Source organism: Panthera onca, chromosome F2 (genome assembly GCF_046562875.1).
Source record: "Panthera onca isolate mPanOnc1 chromosome F2, mPanOnc1 haplotype 2, whole genome shotgun sequence".
NCBI classification, from domain to species: domain Eukaryota; kingdom Metazoa; phylum Chordata; class Mammalia; order Carnivora; family Felidae; genus Panthera; species Panthera onca.
Window position 1 is genome coordinate 5827035 of NC_138356.1, and position 16160 is coordinate 5843194.

Genomic DNA, 16160 nt, shown 5'->3' on the forward strand with positions numbered 1-16160 from the left:
CCAACTGAGCCACCCAGGAGCCCCTTAAGTGTGTAATTTTACAATGCGATTTATTATTTGGTAAGAAAAATAACTCTCGTACTTTTTCTTGGCTATCCTTACTCAGTTGTTTTCATAGGTATATGCATCATTTTGTTAAGTAGGGGTTGTGTTTAGGCTACAAATTAATTCAGACAGATATGCCATATTTAAAACAAGGCAGTTGTGGGGTGCCTGGGTAGCTCAGTAGGTTAAGAGTCTGACTCTTGATTTCAGCTCAGGTCAGGTCATATCTCATGGTTCGTGGGCTCGAGTGCCGAACCTTCTTTGGATCCTCTGTCTCCCTCTCTCTATCCCTCTCACTCTCTCTCTCAAAAAACAACAAAAAAATAAATGTTAAAAAAAAAAAAGGTAGTTGTGTGTACAAAACTTTAACCAAAACCTAACAGCAAACACTTAAAAAAGGTCCAAAGACGACTTGATGATGTTGTTACTAAGTATTTTTATTGTATTTGTAGGTTCTTTTTCCTTCTCTAAATAATTAAGGTGCTATACAAGTTTCAGGATTTGCACATCCATCCTACTCCCATACTTGCTGCTGTAAATAATTATCCTTCTAGGAACAATATGGCTGGCGACAGTATGTCTTCCAACTTTTGGTAGTTCTCACTCTCTGTTTTCATGTCTTTCTAAATTTCAAGAACACATTTGAATTTAAATGATGTGCATTAAAATAAAGTCAAAATGGTTTAATATCTGAAAATAAGACAATTTCAACAGTAATTGTGTATCTTACTTCCGTTGCAATATGCTATATGCTCAACTGTGACTATATTTTTCCGAATTTAAAAATAACTTACTGTGCTTTCATCAACTGTGTTAAAATCTTAGTAAGTTTTCAACTACTCTTTACTGAACCCAAGTAAATGACATCATCCATCCCCCAAACTAAATTCTAGACTATCAATAAAGAACTTCCTGACAGCGGGAGCACATATATGCAAGTGTTGCAAGAAAAAATGTAAATCCATTTTCAATAAAATAAATTTGTTACACCATCCTTAGTATAATAGACTAAGTAGAAAAATCCTTACAAGGTACAAGCTTCTTAAAATAAGTCACAGGAACGAAAAGTACAGCATAGGGAACAGAGTCAACAATACTGTCGTAAAGTCATACGGTGACAGATGGTGATTACACTTAATTACGGTAAGCACTAAGTAATGTACAGAAGTGTTCAGTCACTACATTGTAGACCTAAAACTAATAGAGTATTGTATGTCAACTATGCTTAAATTAAAAAAAAGTAAATAAAAAAACCAGAATAATCTCTGATGTTGTGTAGTATTAATTTTTTGTGTAAATAAGGACTGATAGCTACATGATGCATATATGTTTAAAAGAAAATTACATAGGTGACTGAGCGAAGATAGAAAGCAGAACTTAAACTATATCATAATTCTGAATTTCACTAGATTATCTAATAAGAATTAAATAATCATGACAACATTCTAAAGAAATATAACTACTTGCTAGTTTACTACAGTATTTACGACTGCCCTCAAGATGTATTCTGTGAACTTTTCGTTTAGGAAGAAGATTCCTTGTTATTTATTTATTTTTGAGAGAAAGAGAGAGAGAGAGAGAGAGACAGAGTGTGAGCAGGGAAGGGGCAGAGAGACAGGGAGACAGAGAGTCCCAAGCAGGCTCCCTGCTGTCAGCGTGTAGAGCCTGACGCAGGGCTTGAACTCACAAAATAATGAGATCATGACCTGACCAAAATCAAGAGTCAGGTGCTTAACCCACCGAGCTGCCTGGGTGCCGCCCCTGTTATTTTCTTAGTTTGCTGATAATCCTTAAGGATAAGAAGATGGCTAAAGAAATAATACACACTGAATAAATTTTCAAGGCTCCAGTGTTCACAGACCTGGTGAAGTTTCTCTGTCAGACCAGATAGAAGGGTCCATAAACATCACCAGAAGTGTTGTGGTTTTAAAAAAATTACTCGCTTAAAGCTTCCTGAACTGATCTTTATCATATAAGATATGTAGACAATAAATCTCCTTCTATCATTTCTTTTCCTTTCTCTTCAAGAATGCTTAGAAGATTGAACTGCTATGTAGATAAAATGAACTACACAAAATTGTGTTTCCACAAGATTTAAAATCAATTCCTCAAATCAATTAATCTGAATTTATCTACTTTCACCAACCACATTCTCAACAAAATACTGATAAGCAAAGAAAATATGTGCAATGGGGAAAAAAAATATTAGCTGTAACAAAACTGAGAGATGAGACATCTATAAATAAAATGTGAAAGATTCCAGACCAGATTAAAGAGAATTCTAACATTTCACAAACTTAAGACTATGCTAACCCAAATTCTGATTCTAGAAGTATTGATCGCCTACCTACTATGGGTCAGGAACAGTGACAAGGCACTGTGAACAGGGCAATGAGAAAGACAGACTACAGTCCTGCTGGCGTGGAGCTTATATTCTTCAAGAAGAAAGTGCTTTTTAAAAAACACACACCATCACTTAAATATGATTATGACATAGGCACATGCGAAGAGAAAATAAATCGGATCAAGACTGCAAAATCAGAGAAAGCTTGTCTGTGGAAGTGATATCTCAGTTAAAACCCTTGACTCTGAATCCCGTGACAGTCAAATACATAAAAATAGGGGAGTGAAAAGTTGCTCCAATGTGCACATATCACCTAACCTCAACAGGTTATCTCCCGTCTCTCATGAGTGCACTGAGAATTATCTTATTAAAGTCAATTTCTCTCAGGGCCTCACTCAGGCAAGCCCAGCTGACATCCATCAATCTTAGGGACTTGATTTGCATCTATTTTACAGTTTTGTTCTGAATATGTAACACACTTAATGTTAAAAAGTATGCAGGAACATCAAAAAATTTCACTGAGGAATAATTAAATGAGAATTTAATTGCCCCTCAACGTCAAAAAAGGACTATAATGTTTCAGGTATCAAAATCAAAGAAAAACGTATTTTTTTAAAGTAGGAGTATTATCGCTAGTTAGGATAAAATGTTCTAAAAGCTAAATTCTATAAGCTACTACAGCTTAAAATATTAGCAAAAGCTGCAGATACATTAGGGGGAAAGAAGATGGTTGGACAGGGTACTTCTATCACCACAGGACATCAAAAATTAATTTTCAAATTTTCACAGGAACAGTATAGGACATGTCTACTAAATTTTATTTCAGTCTGGGTTCAAGAAAGTTTAAGGGTCAGGTCTGGAAAGCAAACAAAAAAGGATCAAATCTAAAGGAAATCCTTCTTCCATTAAAAAAAATTTTTTTTTAATGTTTATTTTTGAGAGACAGAGGGAGACAGAGTGTGAGTGGGGGAGGGACAGAGAGAGAGGGAGACACAGAATCTGAAGCAGGCTCCAGGCTCTGAACTGGCTCGAACTCATGAGCTGCGAGATCATGACCTGCACAGAAGTCCAACAACGCCCAACCAACTGAGCCACCTAGGCTCCCCTCCTTCTTCCATTTTTTAAAGACAACAAAAAAGTACCATTAGCCTTTCATCACGGCAACTACACTTCCAGAAAAATGACATATCCTTGTATGACACAAGTCCATTTGCTGAATCCAATGCAGATTTGAGAATAACATCAGCAACAGATTTAAAAAAAAAAAATACAACCATATGTAAAACCATTCCTTGTAGCTGCCTGATTGTAGAAAAAGTATTACACACACACACACACACACACACACACACACACACACACACACACACCCCTACACACACCAAGAGATTTGAAGGAACCAAAGAGACGAAATAGATAATCTAAGAAAACTGGAAGCCCTGGTTTATTCAATTAGGGAAATAGCTATAAAGAAATATGGAGATTCAAACTTTTTAAAAAATGTTTATTTATTTTTGAGACAGGGAGACAGGGAGAAGGACAGAGGATGCAAAGTGGGCACTGTGCTGACAGAACTCATGAACTGTGAGACCATGACCTGAGCCAAAGTCAGATACTTAAGCAACTGGGCCACCCAGGCACCCCCAAAGGTGGCTCATTAAAGGAATGAGGAGTTCATAAAATTAAATATGAAAAATGACTAATACATCGGACTACAGCAGAATTCAAAATTTCTGTGTAACAATTTTTATAACACTATCAACAAAGAGAAAAACAGTTATCTGTATTATTTACAATAGACAAAGAATTACCCAGACTACATATATAATAAATTCTTACAGAAAAACATTAGGATAAAAAACTGGAGGAAATAGATGGGAAACACTGATATAAGGGAAACAGCTCTTCTCATTAATTACTGGGAGTGTTGATTGATTTTTCCTTTATGGAGGGTATAACATTACTAATTAATATTTAAAATGCACAAACACCCTAGTCCAACAATTCCATTACTGGAGGCTGTCTCTAAAGAAATACTAGAACATGCATGTTAAGACAGAGAAGTGCTAGGATATTAAAACAGTGTTTGTAACCTGAAAAACTGGAAAGAACCTGAAGAATCATCAAGAGAAGTCTGGTTGGTTAACTAAATTGTTTGATTCATTCTATCAAGGGTTAAAGTGAAAAAGAATGACATCGGAGAAACAGCAAAATTTCAGGAATTCAGAGCTGTCTCAAGTAATGATAAATTGTAATTTAATGGTAATGCAGACCAAGCTTCCTGTGGCATTAGTTACTAGAGACCTAAGAAAGCAGTGAAGGAGAAGGGCCAGTATCTAAGGAGGAGGAGGAAACCGAGAGAGGCCAGTTAGGCAACTAAGGAATGCTTTGCCTAGAGACAAGTGTTGATTCCTGAAGAGAGTCCAAAACTAAGAATAAAAAGACAAGCAATCCTGGGGCGCCTGGGTGGCTCAGTCGGTTGAGCTTCCAACTTCGGCTCAGGTCATGAATTCGAGCCCCACGTCGGGCTCTATGCTGACAGCTCAAGGCCTGGAGCCTGCTTCAGATTCTGTGTCTCCCTCTCTCTGCCCCTTCCCTGCTCGTGCTCTGTCTCTGTGTCTCAAAAATGAATAAACGTTAAAAAAAATTTTTTTTAAAGACAAGCAATCCTTCTGACATTCTCACGGAGCTATGAAATAAAAAACTGGAGATCGGTGCCAGCCAAAAAAAAGGATGATGGAACACACTTTGTCCTAGTACCCCCAAAGCTATATCCTATGGAACGCGAGTCTACAAAAGCAGACTGGCTAACACAAGGACTGGAAGACCAACTTCTATCACCTAAATCCCTGAAACTGGATTAAGATGATCTAAGATTGTAACTGCCCTTTCAACACGCACACAAATTCTCTCTAGAAGAAGCTTCATGCTTCCTTGGCTTTTCTTATCAAAAATAATGCCTAATGGCACATGAAAAGGCAAGACCACATTAATTGTAAGAAACAACAAAAACGTCCACAGAAACACAGGCACAAGCATGGAGCTCAGATACAGACTTTTAAATTACTATATGGTTAATTTCATCAAAGAGATGATGGATGAGACAGAATATCTTGGTAGATAATTTGAAACTATATAAACAAAAGAACCAAACTGAAATTGTAGAGCTAAAAAACAAACAAAAACTAAAAATCAATAAATGGACGTAGTAACAGCTATTCAGTGGGAAAAAAAATTAATCCCAATTGTTAGGTCAAAAGGAAACATCCGGAATAAAGCACAGATAGATATAACAAATGGGAAATACAGGAAATAAGAATAAATGCAAAGAATGAGATGAAAGGTCTAATTCGTGTGTAACTGGAACCAATGAAGGAAAAGGGAAAGGGTGAGGCAAAGGCAAAATTTGGAGAGAAACTGATTGGGAATTTTACCAAAAGACATGTCAGTAAGCCACAGCTTCCTGTAGTACTATGTGCCCAACCCAAAGCAGGAGAAATACAAAGAAAACCACATCCTGTCATATTATTGTAAAACTGTTAACAACCAAACCAAAGGCAATGTGCGAAAAACAAACTGTCGACAGCCTAGACTCCGTATCAGGAGAAAACACCTTTCAGAAATAAAGGTGATTTAACGAGATTTTCAAATGACAAAAACTAAATATGCTACTAAAGGATACTACAGGATATTCTAATGCATATGAAACTTACAAGGATGCATGTGTTACTTAAAAGGAAAAAAGCTAATCTGGAAGACAGAATACTAAATATTTAAAAACAAAAACTTTTAAATGATAAAAATAATCCAAAGGGCAAAAGCACAAAGACATAATTGAAGGAAAAAAAAGAAGAAAAATTGGAAATGGTACATTTAAAAACAAATATTCAGTAATTTCATTAAATAAATGAAGTAGGAGCGCCTGGGTAGCTCAGTTAAGCGCCCAACTCTTGATTTTGGCGCAGGTCACGATCTCACAGTTCACGGGTTCAAGCCCTGCCTCGGGCTCTGCGCTGACAGTGTGGAGCCTCCTTGGGGTTTTCTCTCTCCCTCCATGTCTGCCCTTCCCCTGACTGTGCTCTCTTTCTCAAAATAAACATGAAACAAAATTTAAAAACTGTTAAAAAAAAAAAATTAAAAATAAATAAATAAATAAATAAATAAATGGACTAAATGTTCCAATTAAGAAATCTCTCAACTTATTTGCAGGCCATCAAAACCCTGATGCCCAAACTTGACAAATACGTACCAAATGAAAAATACATACAGGGGAGCCTGGGTGACTCAATCAGTTAAGTGTCTGACTTGATTTTGGCTCAGGTCATGATCTCAAGGTTCCTGAGATCGTGCCCCAAGTCAGCAAAGATAGCACGGAGCCTGCTTGGGATTCTCTCCCCACTCCTCTCTCTGCCCCTCCTTTGTGCACATTCTCGCTCTGTCTATAAATAAATAAATAAATACACACACACACACACACACACACACACACACACACACACGAATATAATTCAGTTTACCAAAATGTTAAAAAAGACAACATATTATGCCCATGTTGAGTTTATTCCAAGAATCCAAGGATGGTTCAAGATTAGAAGCTATTAACTTTCTTAATTTGATAAAAGGTTTCTATTAGGACAAGGAGAAAAAATAAACTACTAGAAACATTATAATTGTGAAATAACCCTTCCTGTAGATCAGAAATTAAACAAGGACACCATTATCACATTCTACTCAGCAGCGTACTAGGATTCAAAGTCAGTGTAAATGCACAACATAAAGGGATCCAGTTCACACGGTGGCTGGATACACGATCAAACAAAAAAAGGAGAGTCTGTGAATTACAGATGAATTCAATTAAGAAACTATAAAAATGCAATTAAGTATTTTAAACTTTATTTAAAAAGAATAAAGCAAGGCTATACATGTTTTATCTACCTACAACACACTGCGTATAATGCCATGCAGGTGAAGCAAAACATCAGTACCCACTTAAAATGATTTGTACGTTCTAATGTAAGAACACATTTGGAGGGAAAATACTGGCAGAGGAAAGTTAAACTAGAAAAGTGTGTGTTAGAATCAAGATTATACAAGTCAACTCTTTTGTCAGAGTACTTTCGAGGGTGGGTCACTAGAGTGGCAGGATACGTCTAGGCTAACCACTCTTTCACTTCCATCACTTTAACCTAACTTGACAACAGAATTCTTAGAACACTGCATTAAATTTGACCTAAAAACCTAAGTATTCGTAACCTGAAAGATTTCATATTTTCCTCCTGTACCTTTACAAATCTCATTTATTCTGGGGCGTCTGGGTGGCTCAGTCAGTTAAGTGTCCGACTTCAACTCAGGTCGTGATCTCACGGCTGGTGGGTTCGAACCCCACACAGGGCTCTGCGCTGACAGCTCAGAGCCTGGAGCCTTCTTCGGATTCTGTGTCTCCCTCTCTCTGCCCCTCCCCTGCTCGCACTCTGTCTTTTGCTCTCTCTCAAAAATAAACAAACATTAAAAAAAGAAAAAGGAAAGAAATCTCATTTATTCTTTTGTAGTCTTTTGAGGGGGGAGCAGGAAGTACTCAAGTGTTTAGTACAAGGGCTGTTTTATCATGCTCCTTCCACATATGTTTTTTCCCCAGCCGCACACAACATTTTCACGGTTTATCTTTCAGTTACTACCTGAAGTGGTCTCGGCTTGCTTTATTTTATCAAACCTGAACATTAAGAACACGCCATCTTCCTTAACAGTGAAGGATGAGGTGAAATGATGGTGCACAGCAAACTGATATCACACATAAAATACTGGTAGAGAAACTACAAACAGCTTTTCCCGAGAGAAGTTTGGAATGGGCACCTGAGCGAGTTCCTTCTGTTCATTCACCAGTCGGCTGCAGCTAGCGATCATCTGGTCCAGGGCATAGAGCCGGTCTTCAAGTCCTTTAATGGCTTTCATATTCTGATTATCAAGTTTGGCAATAGTTTGACGGCATTCTGCTATAAATGGTCGAATAATCCTTGGATCAAGCTGAACAACAACAAAAGATATGAATGAAGTTTCCAGCAAATACTTTAAAATACATTTCTCACTACTCTGATACACAGCTTCAGAGGAGAAAAAAATTGAAAAATACAGAAAAGTAAATGCACGGGAATCTAAGTTATACTTTCACAAAACTGAGAGCAAGAGAATTATGTTAATAAAAAATTACTGATTATACTGGAATACATAATTAGGAATTCCAGGAAGTATATTGGAAATTGGAATTGGAAGGCAGAATTCCTGGAATTCTACCTTCCAATCGATGCCTCAATTTCATCAGTCCTCAGTGTCACACCGTAAATGTTATTTTCATGGTCTTATAAAATAAAGCAGAGTTAAAAACACAATTTCCCTCAAAATGTATCAACATCTTCAAACTTAATTCCCTCCTACAGATATCTTTATTTTCAGCCTCTATCTCCTAAAGAAATCTGCTTGATCAACCCAACTTTCTTACTCTTCCACAAATTTTCTGGAATTCATGAAACCTAACAAATTTCTCTCTACACCCTTCCCCTTCCCTTGAAAGAATACACTGGCAGTGGTTTTCACATGTCGTCTCCGGAACTCCGGAAGCTTTCACTGGTCTCACTGGTTCTTCCACAGTTCCCTTCTCTGGCTCCTGTTTTCTCATTCCATAAACACAGATGATCCAGGACTTAGTACTTAGCCCATTTTTACTATGTCTTGTGTGATTTCAGAATGAAGCATGATTTCTATGAAGCTCCCAACCCTTTTGTAATGCCTGATCGTTCTCATACATTTTCAGCCTGTTTCTGACACCTTCCTAATAATATCTCCGTGTGAGTATCAACCACAGTATCTTCTATTTCTAATTATAGTTGTCTCCTGTTGAAATACCCAAATGGATTCCCTCTGCCCACGATGACATCCAAAAAACATAGCACACAATGAAGGCTTCGCTGATTGGCCGGATATGAGCAAATCCTTCCAGGCCTATCCTCTTTTCAAACTGAATTGCTCATTACATCCAGACAAGCCCTGTGTTTCTCTAGCTCTGATCTCTGTTCATACTGATTATCCTGCCTAGCTGTTGAAAAGCCCATCTCTGTCCTAGTCAAATATTGCCTCCTTCATGATGCCTTCCCTAATCTCTACAATCAAAGGGACCATAAATTATCCAACGTACAGTGTTTGGTACAGACAGGACATACAAAAGCAGTTAAAACTCAGCTATTTTATTGTTATTATCAATAATCCAGCGTAATTTATAAGAGGCTGCATTTGTAACACTACAAAAAAGTTAACAGAGTCACTACTTAAATACAGGCAGCCATCTGCCTATTAATGAAAACTTGTGCGTACATTAACATTTCCTCACTTTTCTTAATTTCATGGTAACTGAGTCTAATCTGTATTCGTTTCTGACCCAAGATAACGTACAAACCAAAGACTAGCTATAAATCATTAAGACGATAAAAAGCTAAAGAAAGGATTAAAATAGATTCAAATTTTTCGCCTGTACAAAATTACAACTACACAAAGGCTTCAGACAGAGATGATTTAAAGAAGAAAAAACAACCCCCAAACCAGAGCTCCTAATTCTGATAGTTCTGTATTTCCTAATTCATTGAAAGTACGATGCAACTACACTGACAATATTAATATGGAGGAGCATTTTGTGAATCACTTGAGCACAGGCTATGTAACTTGACTTCCTAAAATCTTACTCTACTTAATGGTTTATTCCATTTGTCCACAAGTAATAAAAAATAAAAATTCCAAATAGAGTCTCTGGAACAATTTTTTAAAATAGTATTTTAAACCACAGAATCCTACTAATAATTATTTAGCGAATTTTCAGCAACCGAACACAGTCTTCCACTATTTGTCCCTCTTGGACTCTTCCACCGACATCTACAAAGACTAACATTATTGTTGTCTTAGAAGAGAAGAAAATAAAATTTTCTCATCCTCACCATTCTTTCCATCCCACCTCTAAATGCATGCCCATTGCATAAACAATATTCCAGTAAGATCACAAGAATCATGAATGAAATACTAAACCAAAAGTCAATAAATTACACTGGTATTATTCTGAACAGCTTAGAAATGAGCTCAATGTGCATGTTTCCAATTATTCATCATCAGATATATGAACGTTTGCCTTTTGTGGTATAACCTGAACTAGAATATCCAAGATTCGTTCTAATATGAACACACTACGACCTAAGAAAATATGTGAGTACACAAAAACGCAGAAACAACTCGAAATTTTTCTTGGTACGTGAGGGGAAAAGGTAGGTTGTGAGAATCCCCCAAGTATTATAAAACAGGATTCCAATGCCATATAGACGGGCAGGGGCAATCCATAAAGGCAGTGCCAGGATTTAAGCCCTTCTGATGTCCAATCTTAGGCTAGTTCCGTAACGCCTACATCTTGACTTGTTTCCTGAAAGAAGACACTTGATTTTGCCAGTTGGAAATACATGTTAACAAATGCTGCTGAAACTGGGATCGGTATGTAGAAAGGAAGGCTTCGAACAGAACTTGCTTTGAGAAGAGGAACATCAAATCTTGGCACATTTTAAAGTTCACTGGCAAAAAGTACTACTATCAGAGAATCAAACAGGTTAGTTAGCTGTTTTGTGCAACTACGTAACAAATGTGAGATCAAAGGAAGGCACCCTGTGACACGAGAGAAGTCCTACACTCCCTTCAATGTGTCTTTAGAATCCCACTAGTAGTATTAAGAATAAATACACAAAACTACCACGAAAAATATTAACCTTATAAAAAACAACATGGCAAGTGCAATTTATTATGCAGTATATCCCAATACACCATCCCACACTGTGTAAAATACAGGCAGATATATATAAACAAATTCTTCAAAATAGGTTTTCACTGCTTTTGAAGAATTTTTTTTAAATCTAATGGGCATGCTCAACTAAAAGAGTGCCGTATTACAGGCAGTATTTTAAGCTACGTTAACTCGTTTCATAACAAGTAACTATAAACAGATAAAAATTTATATTCTGTTTTTACAATATAATGGCCATGTTAAGTACCACAAAGACTTCAGATATTGTTGGTATGTACTATGAAAGTAAACATTAATTCAGGTCAATAACGTGACACCCCAGTGATATTACTCTAGCTAACTTCTGTTTTCGGTAGCTATAAACTCTTGTGAATTTTCATTAAGCCAGGAAAGGATCATTGTTTATTTCCCCTTGTTTTGTAACATGAGTAAAACTTACATGGCTGTGCTGGACTTCATTTAACCATGCAAACACAAACCCAATTTCAAATCCTTTTGAATATATAGATATCTCAATCACCTAATTACAATCATGTGCTTGCCTTTCCACAATCATAGATTGGAATTTTCAGACTACTAAAATGTCAACATTTTAAACAGGAACCCTAGTTTTCACTCCTTTTAGTCAGTAATCTTTACATCATATATTATACATTCCCATGCCCTGGCAAATGTCTTAACTGAAGCTTTCTTTGTTAACAAATAATAAATGGCCAAAAAGAAATGCCTCCTTTAAAGGATGTCATCAAGGAAGTAGACAGTTAAAGAATTAAGAAGAAACCTAGAATTTATTTTTTTTTAGGTTTTCCATTTTGAAAGGAAATGTGCTATTTTCCAGGCAACCCAGACAAGGCACTGCCTTTCTCAATGTTCAAAGATCAAATCTCTTTTCCAATTGAGCTCCCTTTTAAACATGGTTAACTACTGTGCTCGTTATCTTTAGACAATAGCTGACTTTAAAACATTATTTCATTATTTCTGTATTACTGAAACACGTGCCCCATCAACTTCCTTTCTGACTTCAAAGATTTTCCATCAGCTTATGGATCACATTTTAAAAGATATTTATTCCCCATGCTGAAAAGTCTTTGTAAGTATATTCGGGGGAGGACTTAATCCAAAATACAAGCTCATTATAATTATGAAATACAACCAAGAACACAATGTCTAAAATTTGAATTTCAAAATATTTCAGGCAGATATAGTATTTAAAGTTTCTTTTAGAAGTCAGAAAGACCTCCCTCAAGGGGGGATGGTGATTGGAAAGACATACACAAGGTTTTCAGGGAGATGAAAACGTTCAGTGTCTTCTTTGGGGTGGTATTACTCTGTGGCCTAACCACTCAAGAATTTGTATATTTCACTGAATGTAAATCATTCTCCCTCCTAAAAAAAGTTTAATTATAAAAATCAAATATTGTATCTTTCATATTTTCCAAAAAACCCTTGAAAGTTCTATAGCATTTATAAATGTGAACATCTGATCCATTATTAAATTAAGAAATATGATAGGCTAGAGGTGGCCAAATATTACCATTTACCTATCTACTTATATTTACAGAGAGCTCAGTACTTAAGGCATAAGAATGAAGACGTTAAGACTGTTCAAGTTTTACCTAGTAGAAGTAAGAGCCTAGCTGTAGGAACAAATGAAAGAATAGGAGATATTAAAACATCTAAGTAATATTACAAGGTCAGAAAAAAAATATTGCAAACTTATTACCACCGAAACCTTCACCATTTGAGTAGACACTTCAAGGCTCTGAACTTCAGGACAAATTTTACATCTCTGACCTCGAATAGTCATCACAAATTTACTGTACATTCATAAATAAGGTTACAAGTGAAAAGACTTGATTTATCCTTGATTTATCCAAGGGTGAATCCTTGAAGTCTCACGCCAAGACTCATTATTTCTACTTATAACATAATACCATTGGCCCATCATATAAAATATTTAGTATAAATAATGTAACTTCAAATAGTTGAAATGACACAAGAAATATCAAATTAACATGACTTACTCTGCTCATAGAATCAAAGCATTTCCTGACCAATGATTCCACATCATTAGGTCTATCTTGAACATTTATCCAGTCTAACAAAGAAACATTAAAAAAAGGCAGATCACCGTCTTTAGCATCTACTGAAGTTTCATCCTGCGGGACAGTACTTTGACAAGATTCCCTCATTTCTTTTCCACTTTCAGCATCTGTGGTATCTGGGGCTACGTGTTCCACTGACTTGTGAAATGAGGTTAACAAAGACTGGTTAGTTGTTCTAGGCATATCAGGAGAGAGCACCAGTTCAGTGGAGGTTTTCATTTCAGCCTTTTCTGAGCCTTCATGTTCAGGCAAAGAATCCAGTCTTCCCAAACATTCCCTGTAACTATGTCTGGTTAGGCACTCCAACAGCGGAATCTTGGCCATGACTGAAACCGCAGTTCCTAAACTTAAAATACAAAAGATCTGTCAGTAAAATAACGAGACTGCTCCAGTTAGAGACTAGCATTTTCAAAGAAATAGCATTTAATTGTTACACACATAAATATTACCATCTATTTTTTACATTATAAATACATAGTCTATGTTCTTTAAAAGAAACCTAGTTAGAGGTTAACTAACGCACGAACACATTAAAATACCACCCTCGAGTAAAGGTGGCCAGCTTATACTTAACAAGTGAACAGTTGGTTTTCATCAAACCGTAAGACATAAAAATTCAAATTTACAAAAATGATTTACCACAACAGTCCCTTCAGGCAATCAAGTATTTTTTGATAAGCTGAAAGCACAGGATAAAATTAACAGTCCTAATAAAGATTAAGGTAACGCTCACGTTCATTACACCCTATAGACAGGTAGATGTATGCTGTCGAAAGCTATGGGAAAGATGAAGTGATGATGATTTGATTGCTGTAAAAACATCTGTGAAATGCTTTAAGCTCTTACATGAAACTAATGTATCTAAGAGAACTTTCCAAACAACAGTCAGTTGAAAAGGCTGTCATATAAACAAACTCTTAAAAACTTTCTAGTCTTTAAGTAATCACTCCCTTCCTTCCCGAGATCTGTCCTATTGGCAAAGCCAAAATCTAACTCATACCTCAAAATAAAAAATCTGAATAAGGTTCATTTGAATTAGAAAGATGTTACTTCTCTCCAATTCAATTCAAAGTTAACAAAAAATGTAAAAACAAATGAAAAAATGAATGTAGAAAATTGAAAGCAAACACACACAAAATAGAGGCTACATTCATGCTGAATTATTGCTATGTTTTTATATTCATTATAGCCCTTTTCCAAAACAACCACTGGCTATCAGATGTGCTTATATGCAAAGAACCAGAAAACCCCCTAAACGCCAGCTAGAACACAATGGCTTCTTTCCATCTCAGCAAGCCTACATCATATGGCAGTATTTAAAGAGGAAAACAAAATTTTCCTTGATTGCCAAATGTTTGAAAACTTTTCCATTTCCATTAGATGTGTTATGTTTATATTTTGCCTTTAGTGTAAAGTTGGTAGCAGGGCAAGAAGGAGGCAAAGATTCTTGGGTTTGTAAATGATTTCCAAAGTCTCTTAAGCCCTTTACATAAAGAAAACAAGGTAAGAAAAAGAAATGTGGGAGATCCATAAAACATGTGGTGAATAAAATTGACCATAATTTTAAAATTTCAGAATCCGTCAAAGTCATCATAAAAGCCTCAAAAAATGAACAAGTATTATACAAGAAATTATTAGAAATGAAATCAGTTACTAAAACAACTGAGAAGGTACTTTAACCAAACGTTGTATCCATTTTAATGGCAAACATACTGAGTAAGTTTTAACTTGATGTCTTCTATGGATTGCAGATAATTTGAATAAATACTTTCAAACTTGAAAAGTAGCTTTTGGTAAGAATTTGAACAGTCCTCCAGATTGGCCATGATTGCAGCCCAGCCTTGGTGTTGAAGGTGTTCATCATGGACCAGACCCTCACAGAAAGAGCAAAGTTTCTTGGCAACTTCATACATTTCCTGTATCAAAAAGGAAGAAAGAAACACAGTAAAAGAAGGTAGTGTTTGCATATGTATATTTACCTGTATGCATGAATGCAGTGTAAATATATTTTAAACAAAGCATGACAAGGCAACGTTTTAGTTTATCTTATCACTACGGTTTGTTGTTGCGACAGTAAGGAGGAAGAAACTCCTAACTCACCCCCGCTGGGACTATATGTTGGTGGAGCATCTACAGAGGACAACTCAACGATAACTATTAAAAGTAAAACGGCATCTATCGTCTGGCAGTGATTCATCTCGTAGAAACTTACCCTATAAAAGCTTAAAGAAATGAACAAAAAAACACTAAAAGGTTCTTTATTTCAACTATCAAATGAAATAAAACCCACCTCACTGTCTACCAAGAAATTATGTGCGTCTATACAACGCAATCCATTTAGCATTCAATAAGATGAAGTATCTTTATATACTCATATAGGTGTGAATAGAAGTATCTTTACATCTCATAAAGGTATGAGGAGGTCAATACACATTATTAAATTTTAAAAGGTACAGTGCTTGATTCATCAAGTGAATTTTCCATTTTTACTACAATATGAAAATCAATTATGGGTGACTACAGATCCAAATGTCACAGACGTTTTTCTAAAAAGGAGCGCTCGTGGAAGACAGCATAGCAGACACACACCAGCACCTCTACCCTGGCTGCTGCCTTCGTATCTCTGAGATAAGCACGTGTTCCTTAAATAAGACCCAAGAGCAAAACTTTGATAAAGTGGACATTAAACGAAGAATTTTAATTCATCACAACACGTCATTAGTTGAACGAAAAGGCAAAAGGCAAGCAACAGGGTGGCAGAAGATATTTTCAGCATTTAAATACACAGCTTATATAAAGATGATATGAAGTCCACTCTAAATTAATTACATAAAAATTAGCAACC

The 16160-nt window shown here is 36.1% G+C and overlaps 1 protein-coding gene across 3 annotated transcripts in view; it reads right to left on the reverse strand.

Annotated features, from left to right (window-relative positions):
* The window catches only part of RB1CC1 (RB1 inducible coiled-coil 1), a 91148-nt gene that overhangs the window by 43018 nt on the left and 31970 nt on the right, over positions 1 to 16160 (reverse strand). For all 3 annotated transcript variants that reach the window (XM_060610525.3, XM_060610524.3, XM_060610526.3), the window contains exons 6-8: positions 15029 to 15231; positions 13235 to 13661; positions 8240 to 8410 (exon numbers count right to left, since the gene is read on the reverse strand). In XM_060610525.3, the coding sequence (XP_060466508.2) occupies positions 8240 to 8410; positions 13235 to 13661; positions 15029 to 15231 (801 nt within the window). The remainder of the gene's footprint in view (positions 1 to 8239; positions 8411 to 13234; positions 13662 to 15028; positions 15232 to 16160) is intronic.